This window comes from Nematolebias whitei, chromosome 5 (genome assembly GCF_014905685.2).
Source record: "Nematolebias whitei isolate Nwh7 chromosome 5, NemWhi1, whole genome shotgun sequence".
In the NCBI taxonomy this organism is placed as follows: domain Eukaryota; kingdom Metazoa; phylum Chordata; class Actinopteri; order Cyprinodontiformes; family Rivulidae; genus Nematolebias; species Nematolebias whitei.
In genome coordinates this window covers 2,722,536-2,741,014 of record NC_056502.1, presented here as the reverse complement: position 1 = coordinate 2,741,014, position 18,479 = coordinate 2,722,536, and the positions used below count along the sequence as shown (strand labels likewise).

At 42.4% G+C, this 18,479-nt stretch overlaps 1 protein-coding gene across 1 annotated transcript in view; it reads right to left on the bottom strand.

Moving 5' to 3' along the window:
- Positions 1-18,479, bottom strand: part of dgkb (diacylglycerol kinase, beta) — a 101,958-nt gene that overhangs the window by 31,145 nt on the left and 52,334 nt on the right. The window contains exons 17-19 of the mRNA XM_037676513.1: positions 13,394-13,479; positions 12,812-12,901; positions 12,441-12,601 (exon numbers count right to left, since the gene is read on the bottom strand). Coding sequence (XP_037532441.1) covers positions 12,441-12,601; positions 12,812-12,901; positions 13,394-13,479 — 337 coding nt within the window. The remainder of the gene's footprint in view (positions 1-12,440; positions 12,602-12,811; positions 12,902-13,393; positions 13,480-18,479) is intronic.

The following is an 18,479-nucleotide window of genomic DNA, read 5'->3' as shown; positions in this document are numbered from 1 at the left end:
TCTATCATCTCATCTATCATCTCATCTATCATCTCATCTATCATCTCGTCTCATCTCGTGTCCAGAGTAAGGTACAGAAGAACATGAAGTTGATTAAAATGATTTCCAGATGATTTTGAGATGATCACGATCAAATTAATGGCTTTTACATGTTTATGTAGCAAAATAAATCTAACGTGTCTAAAACGATGAGAAATAATAACAATAAAGCGCAGTCTTTATTATCTGAGACATTTTTCCAAATAAGGAAAGCTTGTGTCCAAACACAATCTGAGATAATTAATTGTGCACGTTGTTTCAGAGCTGGTCCAAAGTGCTGCTGCCAGACTTTCATGTTGAACACGACTCGTGTTTTAAAGTCTGGTCAGGTCTGAGCTTCACATCTGGTTTGGACCATCACATCTGTCAGGACTCTGCACCTGGTTTGTGTTTTTTGTTCCTTATGCTTCAGCTCAGACCGTCAGAGCAACAAGTCCGGACAAGAACCTGGATGTTTTTATTCAATAAGTTATTTATTGAACTGTACAATTCTGAAGGACAGTAAAGTTAATGCATTGAATTATATAGTTTTGTGTTTTATCATGAAACACTTTTTTTATTTGTGAGAAGTGCTAAATGAATTAATGTTAGAGTTCTGATCGTCCCCGGTTCTGCAAAAACTTTTACAACGTTTCTCTCTCGCTCATTTGATCATTCACACGCTCATCTTGAGCTTCCAGTTGTTTCAAACACATCACTTTTATATTTCCATTTATTCTCCCACTGGGAGCTCTGGGAGGACGAGTTCAGCCATTTGTCCAGGAACGTTTCAGAACCAGGACCTCCAGAAAGTTTTTAAACAGGTGGCCATCAGAACGGCTTTTAAAACAGTCCTGCAGTTTGGAGCTTAAGGAATTAATCTCCCATCGAGGTCTACTGAAAATATTTAGATTTTAAAATAGTAATTGATAATGTCACAATCACTCCACATCCCACTGAAACATGCACTTTGATTTTAATGTACATTTATATAAACAGTGTGTGAACCTTCCTGAGGCACTGTGGCACGGACACGTTGACTCTGTTCTGATCTTCTATAATTCCAAACTCTAGGAGGGAATTAAAACTTCACACCCAACAAAAGCTCAAGACTCAGGAAGATAAGACCATAAGGCCAAGGCCAGGCATGGAGTGGGGTGGCCAATCCCTCATCTGCACCCCCCACCCCCCACCCCGCAGCACAAGCACCCTGTGACTGCACCAAAGCTGATGTTTGTCAAATCAAAAGTTTTCAGGACGAGAACATTCACATTAACAAACAAACCTCATATTCAAACACGGACATAAAAATTAAAACTCTGTTCCTTTGAAAAGTTCATTACACAAACTTCTTTTAATTCTCACTTGGTTCAGCGTCAGCAGAAAAACGCTGGCGTGGCCTTTTGTGGAAAGACTCTGATGGAGACAGCAAACTTGTCCAAAGATAATCTGAACAGGATGAGAAGAAGTTGAGGAAAACTTTTTGGGCATCGTGCCCCCCCCCCCCCCCCCATCTTAAAGCAATCTGTTTTGACCCACTCCAGTTTTGAGTGGCACTATTGAAACTGCACCTACAGGGAGGACCCCCTGCTGGCTCTCTGTACACAAATTCAGGAGGAGCCAGAAAAGAAGAAGAAATAAAAATCAATGAAGCTTCTCTTGATGTCTCTTCAAGACGCTGCGAGCAGAAGACCAAAAGATTCCTCCAAGATCCCCGCAGACTCTCCTCACACCTCCAAAGCGGGCCAGAAGGGTGAAGTGATGGATGGTTGTGCGGATTCTTTTACAAACAGGACGATCGCTGCAGACAAGAGAGAAGAGCTCGGAGAAGATGTCTCCCCTTTGGTTTGGGCTGGAGATCTGAGGCGTGCACGAGGAGCTGCTGCTCTGCAGCTGAATCCAGACAGGAAGTCTCATGCTGACCATTTATAAACTGCCATGTTCTTTAAATATATCACTTCATTATACATCACTAATACTATGAAACATGTAGTATAAAATCCTATATATGCACAGGACTCATAGGATTTTTAAGAGTTTGGTTATTAAAGCGCTAAAACATGAACGATCCTGTTGATGTGGGTACAGTTGCACATAACGCTGATTTAATTAAACAGCAATTAATTAAATACTTAAAATAAACATGTTACTAAAATTGAAGAAAAGTAAATAAGACGAATAAAATACACTAAATTTTAATTACAAAATAAAATCAGAACTGTTTAAAAATAATAACAAGAAAGAACAATTGTATAAAATAACTTTTGTTAGGGCTACTTATAAAACAAAAAGTAAAAATTTAAGTTATTAATTTAATTTTATTTCATGCCACTGACTTAATTTAGCTTAATTTCAAAAAATGTAAAATTATTTAAAAAATCAATTCTGCATACGTGATCAGCTCAGAAGCCTGTAAAAATATAAAATGACAGAATATTATATAGTTTGATAATTTAATATAAAAATATCAGTTCAAATATGTTTGAATATTTAAAATAATTATAAAGCTGTTTGTTCAGTTTTACATCTTGTTTGATCTGATAAAGAATTTCAAACATGTTCAAATAAAATACAAAAATCAAACCTAATTAATAAAAACCTGACACAGTAAATGAAATAAAGTATTAGTGAATAAAAGTTTTAAATCTTGTTGTGGGAAAACAAGGATATGGTGTAGGATCAATAAGGAAGTTATGGAAAATAAATATAATTCTATTTTTTTCCTTTTTACAGTGACTTAGCTTTAATTCAAAACTTCTAAACAATTAATAAAATAATAATGATTCAGAGAGCTTACATTGTTGATTCTGAAGTCACCAAATTTCCTCTCGGTTGTTTTCAGTTCTGGATTTTGATTCTCAACGAACCAAAAGAACGTCTTTCAGCAGAACGTTCAGATAAAATGTTTCAACGTTTTTATCTGGAGAGAATAAAGTAAAAATAATTCCAGCTGCTGACAAAGATGTTACTTCCCATCTCCAGGAAAGGCAGGTGATATTACCTGTGTTTGTTTGTCATCCTGTTAGCAAAATATCTCGTGAAAAACTTGACAAATTGACTTTTGGAGTGAACTTCGTCACCACAGCTAAAGAACCTCAGCACACCCAGAAATGGCTTCAGCTCAGATATTTATACAGATATTGATGGAAATGATTGGTGTGGTAGTTGCTGAGAGTAACTCCCAACAACCTGTGGGACATCGTCGTTGGACACAACGTCAGACAGGGGGTCAGGTGAGTCGCAGTTCTTCAATGATCCTTTAATTCTCACAGTTTTGTAGATTTACAGATGACAAAAGATTATGGACTGATCTGATTTCTATCAAAACAAAAACATTAAAAAACACTTTCATTCCTTTTGGCACAGCGTGAGACTTGTTTGTTTTACTTCTGCTTTATTGTTTTTACTGATCTTATTGTAGAGCAGCACGGTGGCTCAGTTGGTAGAGCTGCTGCCTCTCAACAATAAGGCCGCCAGATCAAATCCCGGTCCAGGGGCCTTTCTGGGTGGAGTTTGCATGTTCTCTCCGTGCATGCGTGGGTTTTCTCCAGGTACTCCAGTTTCCTCCCACAGACCAAAAACATGCATGTTAGCATGTTAAGCTGACTGGTAACTCTGTCTCTATGATGGACTGGAGACCTGTCCAGGTGTCCCTCACCTCTCACACAGTGACTGCTGGATCTGGTTGTTTTTGAAGAGCTTTATAAATAAAGTAGCACTTTATATATTGAGTCTAACGTCTTTATATTAGCTGCTAACATGCCTAATAAATAAAGGTTAAATGTTTGTTTTGAGATTGACCCACAGAAAACTTGAAACGTGACCACAGAAACCTGCATGCACCTCACCGTTAGCCTTTAAAAGACGGGTTTCTCTTTGAAAAGGGGGTTTAAAATACACCTTTGGTCTCGTTCACTGACCCCCTCATGACAGTGAGGCGTCATGTGCTTGCTCATTCATTCATCCCCCCCCCCCCCATCCCACGCCGTCCCTCAAATAATTACCAATGTAAAAAACTGGCACCCGAATGATTACGGGACGTGTGTAATGTCCTCTCATAGCTCAAAGTTTGGTCCAATTATGAGTGGCTGTGAGCAGCTGGATGTGCCTTTCACCACACAGGAGAGTAATGGGTGTGACAGGACCGCCGGGTCATTAGGGCGACTGACTGCATTATGGCAGCAGAGCGCGCTCAGTGATTAGTTCTGTCTCTCACCCCTGGCCCTGATTGAGATCATTACACTTCACGTCACTTCCACATCCTCCCAAAGGGATGGCGCCATTAATTCTTCACCCAATGACGACGTGGCAGGTTGGCTTGGAGGAACTTACAGGAAGAAATCAAAGGGCCTAACATTCTTTGAGGGACTGTATATCGCCCGCCATCTTTCCTGCCAGAAACTAGACTAAAACGATCTTATTCTGAGAGTTGGACTTTAACCAAACATCCTGAGTCATGCACAGTCTCATGAGGTGAGATCTTGTTAGAGTTGATGACGTTCAAAGTGTTTTGACTCTCAACAGATTTTCACCCAGTCTCAGTAAAACTGGGTATAACTAAGTTATAGCCCAGTGGTACAGTGGAACAGTGGTTACAGCTGTTGCCTCTCAGTGAGAAGGTCGCAGAGTTACCTCCATGTCGAGTTTACATGTTCTCGTCATGCACGCCTGGGTTTTCTCCAGGTGTTCTGGTTTCCTCCCACAGACCCAAAAATTCATGTTGGGTTAACTGGTAAGTCTAAAGTGTCCCTATTGAGAATAGTTGTCTCATTTGTCTCTGTGTGTCCCTGTGACGGACCTGTGACCTGTCCAGCAGGTCCCCTGCCTCTCACACTATGACTGATGGAAACAGGCACCAGATCACCGTGAATGGATGGATGGATGGATGGATGGATGGATGGATGGATGGATGGATGGAAGGATGGAAGGATGGATGGATGGATGGATGGATGGATGGATGGATGGATGGATGGAAGGATGGAAGGATGGAAGGATGGATGGATGGATGGATGGATTTCATAGATGTACATCCATTGACAACATTCATGTGATATTTCATCATAGGATATTTTGCTAACAGGCAAACACATACTCCAAAGCAGCTTCGGGTTGTAACCGTTGGAGGATCCAGTCCAAACAAAAAAAACTCAAAATGAGAAAACAAATTTTAAGAAGAAATAAAAAAACAAAATAACTTCAACAGAAACCTGAGAAGTGAACACGGGAACCAAAGGGTTTAAACCAAAGAGCAATGAACTGAAACGTTGGACAACAAACACAACAAAGGTACAATTTTAATCTTTTTAACCGTTATTTAAGCAGGCAGACCTCACTGAGACCACAGATCTCTTCTTCAAGGGACACCAGGGCCTGAAGGCACCATGCTCTGGACTGAAGGAGAACCTGTAGGAAACCCAGGAGGAGAACATGCTCCACACAGAAACACCCCAGGTCCAACCCGGGGACTGAACCCAGTCCAGACACTGCAGGAGCATACGTAGGTTACATGATCGCCTCATGGCAGCAGACGACAGTGATAACGGACTGGAGACCACACTCCTGCTGCTGACAGGCCACCACGGCTGCTGAACTTACAGGATCATTATGGAAACAATCTCGTGTAGATTTGCATAATCTCTAAAGTAATTATTAGCTTGACTTGTCACAATCTTTAATGTATTTTCACATTCAATCAAAAGAACAAAAATTTGATCCAAACAAAATATTATATCACACTCAAATCCATAGAGAGCTCAAAGTCTCCTTAATCCCCACAAACAACTTCATCCGTCATCATTACACCTCCTGGATACAAATCCTCCATCACACCCGGCGCCACAGCTTGATGAGCAAAAGGAGCAAAGTTACTGAGTTCTTCTCTGACCACAAACACGGTGAGCTCTAAAACCATACTGCTGGTGATAAACAACAATAACAATAAACTGTTTGCAACATGCCAGCCTTCATGTTACGTGTATTTCAGTAAATCATGACTCATCTGCAAAGGTAGGCACAAAGCAGAATAAAGCTATTGTGCTAGCTAAGGTGAGCGATGAAATAATCTGCTCAGCCTAAAATAGTTTCGCAAGATGTAAACACAAACGTAGGGAATAACTTCCTCAAACTGGTCTTGCATAATCTGGCCACTTGGCTTCAAACCCAGAGTTCAGTGAGACTGCAGCAAAGATTGAACCTTTTTGCACAACGTTGCATCGTTTGTGTTGCCAACTAGTCTCCAACAGACCCAGTCCAGTGAGAGGCTACCTTTAGAGCAGGAGTGAGAGACGGGAGCGTTTTGGCAGCGTTTGGCAACTAAACTAAAATGTGACTGATCTGAGACGCAACAAAATAAGAGTCACAATCAAGGTGAGATGTGAGATTGTGGGACTAAATTGGGGAAATAAAAGTTACACAACATTTGCAGGAATTCTTTTTTCAGCTGTTCCCTCTTCAGGGGTCGTCACTGCGAGTCATCCTCCTCCTCACTCTGTCCTCTGTGTCCTCTGTCCTCACTCTGTCCTCTGTCCTCACTCCAACTACCTCCATGTCCTCTCTAACTGCATCCATATGTCTCCTCTTTGTCTTTTCCTGGCAGCTGCATTTCTAACATCCTTCTACCAATATACCCACTGTCCCTCCTCTGGACATGTCCAAACAACTGTCCCTCCTCTGGACATGTCCAAACAACTGTCCCTCCTCTGGACATGTCCAAACAACTGTCCCTCCTCTGGACATGTCCAAACCACTGTCCCTCCTCTGGACATGTCCAAACCACTGTCCCTCCTCTGGACATGTCCAAACCACTGTCCCTCCTCTGGACATGTCCAAACAACTGTCCCTCCTCTGGACATGTCCAAACAACTGTCCCTCCTCTGGACATGTCCAAACCACTGTCCCTCCTCTGGACATGTCCAAACCATCTCAGTGTGTCCTCTCTAACTTGATCTCCCAGGTGTTCAACCTGTGCTGTACCTCTGATGATCTCATCCCTGATCTTCTCCATCTTTGTCTCTCCTAAGAAGAACCTCAACATCTTCATTTCTGACACTTCCAGTTCTGTCTCCTGTCTTTTTGTCCATGTTGTAATTAATGCCCAGTTGCGTATGCAGACAAACATGTCATAAGCACTAATTCAATTTGATTCCAGATAAAACTTACACTGTTTTCTCTCAGTCTTGTGTCCAAATGGTCACCATCAGTAGCAGAGAGCTTGAGCTTCACGCCCTGATCCTGTCACTGAAAGACGACCTCCCTCCCACTGGACCAAAGCTTCCTGTGGTACATCCTACAGGATCTACTGCTGCGAAGAGGCTATTATCATTTATCAAATGATTAATATATCCTTATCATTTCAAACAAGAAATCTTGTTTGTTGGCTGATTGGTTTGTACTGGCACATGCATACAGTCTAAAACCAAATGACTGATTTGCACTTGGTTCTAAAATCTCCAGCTCTTATAGTTTACAAGCAGCTTTTCTATGTTGTTTGACTCGTTTGCTGCAATCAGCTGTCAACAGTACAATTAAGTAACCTTTGACATTTCCAATGCAATAAAAGATTGTGATAACACCTTGAGGGGTAAATGTTGGGAGATGTATTTCACACTTTAAACACTTCCCCTGTAGACATCACCATATGTTCAGCCCTGCAGACAGGTGACAGCTGTTACTCTATCACAATGTTAACAAGACCTGTCCTTTATTATCCTAAAACATGGTCATTAGTGGCCCAGGCTGGAGGTGATATTCAGCTAACATTTGTAATGCCATGCATCACTTATGTCTCTGCCACAGTTTGTATAAAACTCCCAGCCCCCAAAGGCTGCCTCTCCTTCCACCTGCAAATGTCAATTACCATATTTCCCCCTGACATTTATCAGTAATGGCTAACATGAGCTACGTGAAATCAGAGTCATTATCTTGGAGGTAGAGAGGAGAGGTGCTGATGGCTCTGTAACCCCATGCAGATACACAACAAGGCTGATTTATTGATCAGAGGCGGTTAAAGCTCGAGAACATCTCAATAAATGCCTAACCACAACGTGATCAAAACAAATAAAGTCCCTGATTACGTGTGTGCCGCGGGGCGCTCTACGATAAATTACTTTTTCAAATTCAACCCTTAATAACAGATGCAAAAATGATTTAAGGAACAGGTTTTGATTTCAATGTGAGCATGAACTCTGCAGGCATATTTCATCTTGACTTAAATATTTTACTGACACCTTTGCAGCTCTGTTACTAAAATGGTTTCTCCAAACGAATTTCATCAATTAACAACAGTGACAATAACATAAATGCACAGCTCTGCTTTATTTTTCTCAAGGATAAATATTATTTTTATGAAATCCCATCCATACATCATTTAACTCTTCTGTTCCGGTCCATTGTGGTGAAAAGAGCTGAGTTGCAAGGAGAAGCTCCCGTTCGTCCATCCCACAGTTGTTTAATAGTTTACTACTAATTCTTGAATGAATGTTACCAACATGCTTATTGGCACAGATGACAAAATATGTGTCCCCTTGTAGCTGAGCAAGCCATGAACAACCTGTTAGATCTACGTTTAGTGTCAGCACAAAGAAGAACGAAGAGCCACGACGTGACATCACGTCTCTGAAACGCTGATAGAAACTGAGAGAGCGCTGTAAAGAAAACGACCGAGTGAGTTCTGTGGAGTGAACTATGAACGTGACACAATTAAACAGTCCCACAGCACAATCGTTGTTTTATCAGCACCGTGACTCGAGCCAGAAGTATACACAGAAGTCCTGTCTGCTTGTGTTTTGTGTTTGGTCTGAAACAATGTCCTGCTGCCGCTCAGTGATCAGGTGATACATCTAACAAGGTCGAGTCACGCCCTGGAAGGATTCTTCGAGTTGAAACGTTTCATCTTTTAAATGACGAAACTGTTCAACAAAGAAAAATCAGTGCAGAGGACGTGACGTCTGTCTTGTTCATTTCATTTAGCACTTTTTATGCAAACAGAAAGAGCTCGCTGGGTCCTGCAATGGAATATATATTTTATTTGATTAGAAAACTGTGAAAACAAGCTGTACAAAAATTAACACAAAACGTGAGAGTTAACACAATCTATGTCACACAAAGGTGTTGTTTTGTGACAGGGCATTGTGAAACTGCCAGGTGACTCTACAGTTTAATTAAAAAATATCTACTTAAATACAAATTATGTTTAAAATGCTCAGACTGGTTTCCTCTTCTATAAGCAACTGCTTGCTGGAGTGCATTTATTACACATTAACGCTGTGGTAACTCAGATTATAAATGTTGTTTCCTCTCCATCACAGGGTAAAGTGTTAGTTTTTTAGTATGAAATGGTCTTTAAAAATAATATGAATTAGAAGAATTTCATTTTCTGCTAAAATACTGAGTTCACTGAAACTAATGAATTAAAATTAAATTCAAACTATTGTGAAATGAACTGTTTAATGAATGTTAAACCAGTAAAATAGAAGCTAAAGGCAGCATTTGACTACAAAAACTAAAATTAGAAAAAGTGAAGCTAAAAGCACAAGACACAATATTGAGAGGATGTGTGTGTGTGTGTGTCTCTCGTGTGTGTGTGTGTGTGTGTGCGTGTGTGTGTGTGTGTGTGTGTGTGTGTGTGTCTCGTGTGTGTGTCCTGCTCTCCTCAGTGTTTCTCCTTCATGTGATCAGCTCCTCCTCTGACACCTGTTGTCCTTCCCCAGGTGTTTGTGTTCATCCCCTCGTTATGTCCTGTCTCCCTCCTTGTCTCCTCGTCCACGTTCCCTCCGTTCATGTTGCCCCGTCAGCCTTTTGTGTTGTTGTAATACATTTATTTATTATTTACCTTTGAGTTCCCCGAGTGTCTGTCTGCACGTGGTTCACCTTAACACCAGTGGATTTCAGAGAGCAATGGTTTTGAAAGAAATAAGATCTGTGTATTTCTGTGGGATCATTCTTTTTCCATCCATCCATCCATTTTCTTCCGCTTATCCGGGGTCGGGTCGCGGGGGTAGCAGCCTAAGTAGGGAGGCCCAGACTTCCCTCTCCCCAGCCACTTGGGCCAGCTCTTCCGGGGGAATCCCGAGGCGTTCCCAGGCCAGCTGAGAAACATAGTCCCTCCAGCGTGTCCTGGGCCTTCCTCTGGGCCTCCTCCCAGTGAGACGTGTCCGGAACATCTCACCAGGGAGGCGTCCAGGAGGCATCCTGACCAGATGCCCGAGCCACCTCAACTGGCTCTTCTCGACGTGGAGAAGCATCGGCTCTACTCCGAGTCCCTCCTGGATGATCGAGCTTCTCACCCTGTCTCTAAGGGAGAGCCCAGACATCCAGCGGAGAAAACTCATTTCGGCCGCCTGTATCCGAGATCTCGTTCTTTCGGTCACAACAAAAAGCTCATGACCTGGGAGGGTGGGAACGTAGATTGATTGGTAAATTGAGAGCTTCGCCTTTTGACTCAGCTCTCTCTTCACCACGACAGACCTGTACAGCGCCCGCTTCACTGCTGACGCTGCACCTATCCGCCTATCGATCTCACGCTCCATTTTTCCCTCATTCGTGAACAAGACCCCAAGATACTTAAACTCCTCCACTTGGGGTAGGACCTCCTCCCTGACCCGGAGAGGGCACTCTACCCTTTTCCAGCTCAAGACCATGGCCTCGGATTTGGAGGAACTGATCTTCATCCCGGCCGCGTCGCACTTGGCTGCAAACCGCTCCAGTGAAAGCTATAGATCACGATCTGATGAAGCCAATAGGACCACATCATCTGCAAAAAGCAGAGACGCAATCCTAAGGCCACCAAAACAGATCCCCTCAACACCTTGGCTGCGCCTAGAAATTCTGTCCATAAAAGTTATGAACAGAATCGGTGACAAAGGGCAACCTTGGCGGAGTCCAACTCTCACCGGGAACAAGCCCGACTTACTGCCGGCGATGCGGACCAGGCTCTGACACCGGTCATACAGGGACCTAACAGCCCGTATCAAAGGGCCCGGTACCCCATACTCCCAGAGTACCCCTCACAGGGTTCCCGAGGGACGCAGTCGAATGCCTTCTCCAAGTCCACAAAGCACATGTAGACCAGTTGGGCAAACTCCCATGCACCCTCCAGGACCTTGCTGAGAGTGTAGAGCTGGTCCAGTGTTCCACGGCCAGGACGAAAACCGCACTGCTCCTCCTGAATCCGAGGTTCGACTATGTGATGGACCCTCCTCTCCAGAACCCCCGAATAGACCTTACCAGGGAGGCTTAAGAGTGTGATTCCCCTGTAGTTGGAACACACTCTACGGTCCCCCTTTTTGAATAGGGGGACCACCACCCCGGTCTGCCAATCCAGGGGAACTTCCCCCGATGTCCACACAATATTGCAGAGTCGCGTAAGCCAACACAACCCTACAACATCCAGAGACTTAAGGAACTCTGGGCGAATCTCATCCAACCCCGGGGCCCTGCCACCGAGGAGCTTTTTAACCACCTCGGTGACCTCAGCACCAGAGATTGGAGGGCCGACCCAGAGTCCCCAGGCTCCGCTTCCTCAGTGGAAGACGTGCCGGTGGGATTGAGGAGGTCTTCAAAGTATTCTGCCCACCGACCCACGACATCCCGAGTTGAGGTCAGCAGCACACCACCTCCACTATAAACAGTATTGGTGGCGTACCACTCCCCCCCCCCCCCCCCCCCCCCGAGATGCCAGATGGTGGACCAGAATCGCCTCGAAGCCGTGCGGAAGTCATTCTCCATGGCCTCTCTGAACTCCTCCCATGCCCGAGTTTTTGCCTCAGCAACCACCCGAGCCGCATGTTGCTTGGACTGCCGGTACCCATCAGCTGCTTCCGGGGTCCCACAGGCCAAAAAGGCCCGATAGGACTCCTTCTGCAGCCTGACAGCATCCCTCACCGACGGTGTCCACCATCGGGTTTGAGGGTTGCCGCCGCGACAGGCACCGACAACCTTGCGGCCGCAGCTCCGGTAAGCCGCCTCGACAATAGAGGCACGGAACATGGTCCACTCAGACTCGATGTCCCCCACCTCCCCCAGAACATGTTTGAAGTTCTCCCGGAGGTGGGAGGTAAAACTCCGTCTCACAGGAGACTCTGCCAGACGTTCCCAGCAAACCCTCACAATACGTTGGGGTCTGCCAGGTCTGACCGGCATCCTCCCCCACCATCGGAGCCAACTCACCACCAGGTAGTGATCAGTGGACAGCTCCGCCCCTCTCATTCTTTTTCAAATTGGGTTAAATAATAAATAAATAAATTTAAAAAATGCAAATACTAGAAGTCACAGCACCCTAATCCTGACCAAGTTCAAATTTATGAAAGAAGAAAATACCAGAGTATGTATAGGTAACATTTTTTGGACATATTTTGCAAACAAGCACGCAGGAACAGAAAACTAAAGGTTAAACGTGTAACGTGTGTGTGTGTGGTTTGCCTCACCACTCCGATGGAGAAGTAGTTGTTCACGATGCTGTAAGGCACCGGGTCTCCTCGCTCCTCCTTGTCGGCTGGTGTGACGTCGATCTTCCAGCGGTCCAGCATCACCTCTGAGCTGTTCTCCACGTCCCGGAGGATTTTCAGGAGACTTTCACCCTCGTAGCCTCAGAGCAACACGAGAGAGTCAGATGTTAAATTCTGCTGCAAACACTTCGCTCATGAACGGGAATCCATCTTGAAGTAATGCTAATGTGTCAGTTTTTATAATGTCTGAACAACTTTTACTTCTTTTATCAACTAATACAACGCTTTAATCTCTTCTATAAAGAAATGCAACATTTATGGCCAAGTTGTTTCATGTTTGTGCGATTTACCTCCTCCCCATCGTAGACATCGAGCCAAGTCGTTCCCCGTCCCAAGAGGAAGTATACACACGGGGGGGTTCCTGTCCAGGTTGGCTTTATCTGGAGCAGCGGGGAAACATGACAAGAAGTGAAACGAAGCCAAACCCAAGTAGAACTCTGTGTTTCAGCCTCGTCTGTGAAGTCCACACGAACGTTCAGTTTAGTTTATTTAAAATAAAAACACGTGCACGACGGTTATTACCTGCCTTTGTTGTGATTGACACAAAAGTGAAGCAGTTTTCAACGGAGGAGACTCCGTGATGTTTTTTCTAAATGATTACTAAAATGTTCTGTTCCAACTCATATGATGTTCCTGTCTGACCCCTCTGACTGCAAACACCAGGGTTTGAAAAGAGTGTTTGTATAAAAGTGATAAATCTCCACTGAGCAACAAGACAGAAGCTGTGAAAACCAAGAAAAACATCAAATCTTTGGATAAAACTTTACACATTATCCTAAAACATTTAATATGACACAGTTAGCACTCCAGAATATGGAGTTCCTGCCAAACATGGACTCCAAGGCAACAAAACAAAGACGTGCTGTTGGTACCAATAAAGTCCAGGATCCAGCCCACGGTGCCGTCCCCTCCGCAGGCCAACACTCTGTAATCTGGAACATCTCGGAAGAAGTTCAACCTGCAACAAACACAGTGAGCTTTCCTGTTAATGCACTGTATATCATTTATATTTATTAATGCACAGTATATCATTTATATTTATTAATGCACTGTAAACCATTTATATTTATTAATGCACTGTATATAATTTATATTTATTAATGCACTGTATATAATTTATATTTATTAATGCACTGTAAACCATTTATATTTATTAATGCACTGTATATAATTTATATTTATTAATGCACTGTATATAATTTATATTTATTAATGCACTGTATATCATTTATATTTATTAATGCACAGTATATCATTTATATTTATTAATGCACTGTAAACCATTTATATTTATTAATGCACTGTAAACCATTTATATTTATTAATGCACTGTATATCATTTATATTTATTAATGCACTGTATATAATTTATATTTATTAATGCACTGTATATCATTTATATTTATTAATGCACTGTATATAATTTATAATTATTAATGCACAGTATATCATTTATATTTATTAATGCACTGTAAACCATTTATATTTATTAATGCACTGTATATCATTTATATTTATTAATGCACTGTATATCATTTATATTTATTAATGCACTGTATATCAGTTATATTTATTAATGCACTGTATATCAGTTATATTTATTAATGCACTGTATACCATTTATATTTATTAATGCACTGTATACCATTTATATTTATTAATGCACTGTATATCATTTATAATTATTTAATGCACTGTATACAGACCCGGCGGCATGGGCGGGCATTGAGGGACATTGCCCCCCCACAGAGTCAGCTGTGCCCCCCCTGACTGGACACGGGAAGTTTTTTTTTTGTTTGTTTTTAATCTATCTCTGAGTGTACATCTTTCTATTTTTCCTATCTCTGTTTGTCAGTCAAACAATTCAACCAATCAATGAAGCCAAGGCAACATTCTAGCCAACTACAGTTCGAGGGGGGCGGGTCACTGACTTAAGGCGCAAACTAGCTGTTTTCAAACAGAAACAGTCACGCTCACCATTGTCCGTGTATCATGGATATTCGGACTTTTTTCCAAAAAAACAAGAGGACAACGAATGACACTGACAGTGGAAAAAATGAGAGCGGACAGGAAGCGGCACCATCCATTTCAGTTGGAAACGTAAGCACTGAAGTCAACTCTGGAGTAAACATTCATGCTAGGAGGGTTAGCTACAGCAGCTAGGGAGCACAAGGAGCAGAACCGAGCAGTGCTCAGCCAGTTGGAAGAAACGTGAGTGACGACGTCAATAACAACAACAGTGAAGTCTGTGGTAACATTACAGCTGAGAGGAGGAATGTCAACAGGCCATTCCAGCCTAGTGACCTTGGCACAGAAAACCCAGAAAGACCACTTCTGAAGGGTTTTCCTTCACACATGTTCTCTGGGATAAAAAGGTCATTCGTTCCACCTTCTTGGATGTCAGCAAGGTGAAGCCCTTACTTGACCTCACCAAGACACCTGCTGTGGACTCTGAATTTGAGGTGGCCCGCAACTTCCTAGTGACACAAATGAAAGAGTCTTCTCCACCAGATGGGGAGAAGTGGACAATGAAACGGGTGATTAAGACTATAGGCAAAAGCTCAGTATTGTTTTTATTGTATTCAAAAAATCTTGAAGCTACGATGCTCCTAATGGTTAGCCTATATTGTCATGGCATAGTCATGTCGGGCCTTTAAAGTAAACTGGTATTTTTCAGCATCAGGCCTTCATAAAACTGTCATAAAAATCACACATCAAACCTAACATGATTTGGTTAATTGAGATGAGAATTTATTGTTAAACATAATGTTTCATACAATTTATATTGTTATTTGGGGAATCATTCTAATTGTAATTATATTGATTTTACGGTAATCTTAATTCTTAATCCTTACAGGTTTTGAAGCAGTTCCAGAAGCCATTGGAAGCAATGCCTACTGTCTTTGCAGCCTTTAAACATGGCCTGACGTTTGGAGCCAGCACCGCATCATGTGAAAATTCGTTTTCCACTCTTAAAAATGTCTTCACAGAGCATCGCCAAACTATGCTTCATCAACGCAAGGCAAATCTGATCCAGTTGGCATTTGAGAAGGACTTGACTCGGAAATTTAGGAATGAATGGAAGGACAGTGTTTTGAGAAGGTTTCACACACTATACAAACGCCGCCTGCCACTCTACTAAAGGTGGAGTAAACCCCTTTCTAGTTTCCCCCACCCCGCCTCCCTCACACATAAAATGGTGTTTCTTGCAGGCAGAAGAGTAAAACTTCTTTGTTTTGCTCCTTGTGCTCCCCAGTTGTTGTAGTTAAACCTCCTAGCATGAATGTTTACTTCAGTCACAGTGTTCAGCCTGAAACTTGTGCTTATATTTATCACTGTATGTTTATGCTTATGTTTGACTTTTAATTGAATGAACACAGCTCTACAGGTTGGGTTGTCTTGTTCTTTCTTTTTTCTATTTTTGCTTAGATTTTGTGATTTTATTGAGATTGTTTCTTCACAGCACTGTATTAGGGGTGGTCACAGAGCCGCTGTTCAACTTGAAGCAAATAAAATGTTTGTTGAAAAAAATATGCCCCCTTGAAAAAATAGAATGCCCCCCCTTTGAATAGTTTCTGCAGCCGGGTCTGACTGTATATCATATATAAGTATTTAATGCACTGTATATAATTTATATTTATTAATGCACTGTATATCATTTATATTTATTAATACACTGTATATCATTTATAATTCTTTAATGCATCAAAGTTGTGTTGGCCAGATTCTTAAATCTTTTCATATTATTTGTATATAATGATTCAAAGTCTTCCTGTTCTTTTACATTTTGAGGAAGATACATGTATTTGGTGACTTCAAACCAGAGCAGCACGGTGCTTCAGTTGGTAGAGCTGCTGCATCTCAGCAAGAAAGTCGCCAGTTCAAATCCCAGTCTGGGACCTTTCTGGGTGGAGTTTGTATGTTCTCTCCGTGCATGTGTGTGTTTTCTCCAGGTACTCCAGTTTCCTCCCACAGACCAAAAACATGCATGTTAGACTGACTGTAACTCTAAATTGCCCCAAGGTGAGAGAGAGAATGAATGGTTGTTTGTCTCGTTTGTCTCTATGTGTCTCTGTGATGGACTCGACATTTGTCCAGGTGTCCCCCACCACTCGCACAGTGATTGGTGGACGTGGGAACCAGTGACCCCCGCGACTCGAAAAGGAAGAAACGGGTAAAGATGATGGATGGATGGATGGATGGATGGATGGATGGATGGATGGATGGATGGATGGATGGATGGATGGATAGATTTTCAAATGATTTTTCACAGACTGGTGAACCTCTGCCCATCTTTACTTCTAATAGATTCAGCCTTTTAAACATGTCTTCTTCCTGACCTTTAGCTGATTTGTCTCAGTAGTAGCTAAATGCTCCCGATTCGTCTCAGTAGTAGCTAAATGCTCCCGATTCTTCTCAGTAGTAGCTAAATGCTCTTGATTTGTCTCAGTAGTAGCTAAATGCTCCCGATTCGTCTCAGTAGTAGCTAAATGCTCCTGATTTGTCTCAGTAGTAGCTAAATGCTCCCGATTCGTCTCAGTACTAGCTAAATGCTCCTGATTTGTCTCAGTAGTAGCTAAATGCTCTTGATTCGTCTCAGTAGTAGCTAAATGCTCCTGCTTTGTCTCAGTAGTAGCTAAATGCTCCTGATTCGTCTCAGTAGTAGCTAAATGCTCCTGCACCTTTTTCTCTGACAGACTTTTACAGTCGTTGTTGCTCCATGCAGACACATTCGTTTTAGATGTGTTGCTGCCATAAAAGTCAAATATTATCGTATATTTTTTTACAATGCAGAATTTCTTAGATAAAAAATTTAATGTTTCTCACATTTTATTGTGAATACATTTTTTTTTTTTGAGGTTTGCTAATCTTTGGGTTTAGTTTGGCAGCACAACGGCTCAGTGGTTAACACTGTTGCCTCACAGCAAGAAGGTCCTGGGTTCAATCCCCGGTTGGACCTGGGGTCTTTCTGTGTGGAGTTTGCATGTTCTTGTCGTGCATGCCAGTTTCCTCCCACAGACTAAAAACATGCATGTTAGTCTGCCTTCAGGCCCAGGCCTCCCTTGTAAAACAGACCTGTGATCTCAGTGGGATTTGCCTGGTTACATAAAGGTTAATAAAAAATAAAAAATTGTCTTTTTAAAAAGGTCCTCGCATTTTAAGGGCTTTGTGTAAAACAGCTGATTTACCGTATGAAGAATGAACAAACTATTTAAAGGTGACAGATTTATTTATATAATAAATTAAAATAAGATGGTTTTGTCATCGTTTCAGCTCATTTCAGCATTTCTTTGTCCACAACTCATGAAAAATGACATGAATGTATTTGTGATGTCTCTGCTGGACTGAAGCTGACGGCACAAAACAACAAACGTCTCGTTGATACTGTTCATTCAGGGAGGCAGCCGGCCTGTTGGACGACTAATCGGATCATGACAGGCAATGTTCAGTCCAACTTCTTCCGTTCCTTCACAATAACAAAGGCCTAACTGAATGATCCAGCCTCGTATGGAGGTAAATGATTCGCTCAGTGACTCTCAACTGGAGCTTCAAACCTCATTACGCCCAAAACAGACGGCTGCAAACATGAGAGACAACTTTGGGACATTTAAACACCAAGAAACAAACACTTCATTTGTTGTACCTGGGTCAGAGAGGCAGCGAGCGCCGCTGCTGCAGCCGGCCGTGTCCGCCGGTGACCGCTCACCCGCTAACGTGCACTGCACAGAGTGCACGTGACGCAATATTAACAAGGTTACTGAGCAAGGTCATCTAGAATGTTGTCAGCTCTGAGGAGGAGCTCTGGGTCCAGCGGCAGGAGGAGCAGGTGATGATCCAGCCATCCATCCATCATCCATCCATCAACCATCCATCCATCTATCCATACATCCATCTATCATCCATCCATCAACCATCCATCCATCTATCCATACATCTATCCATCTATCATCCATCATC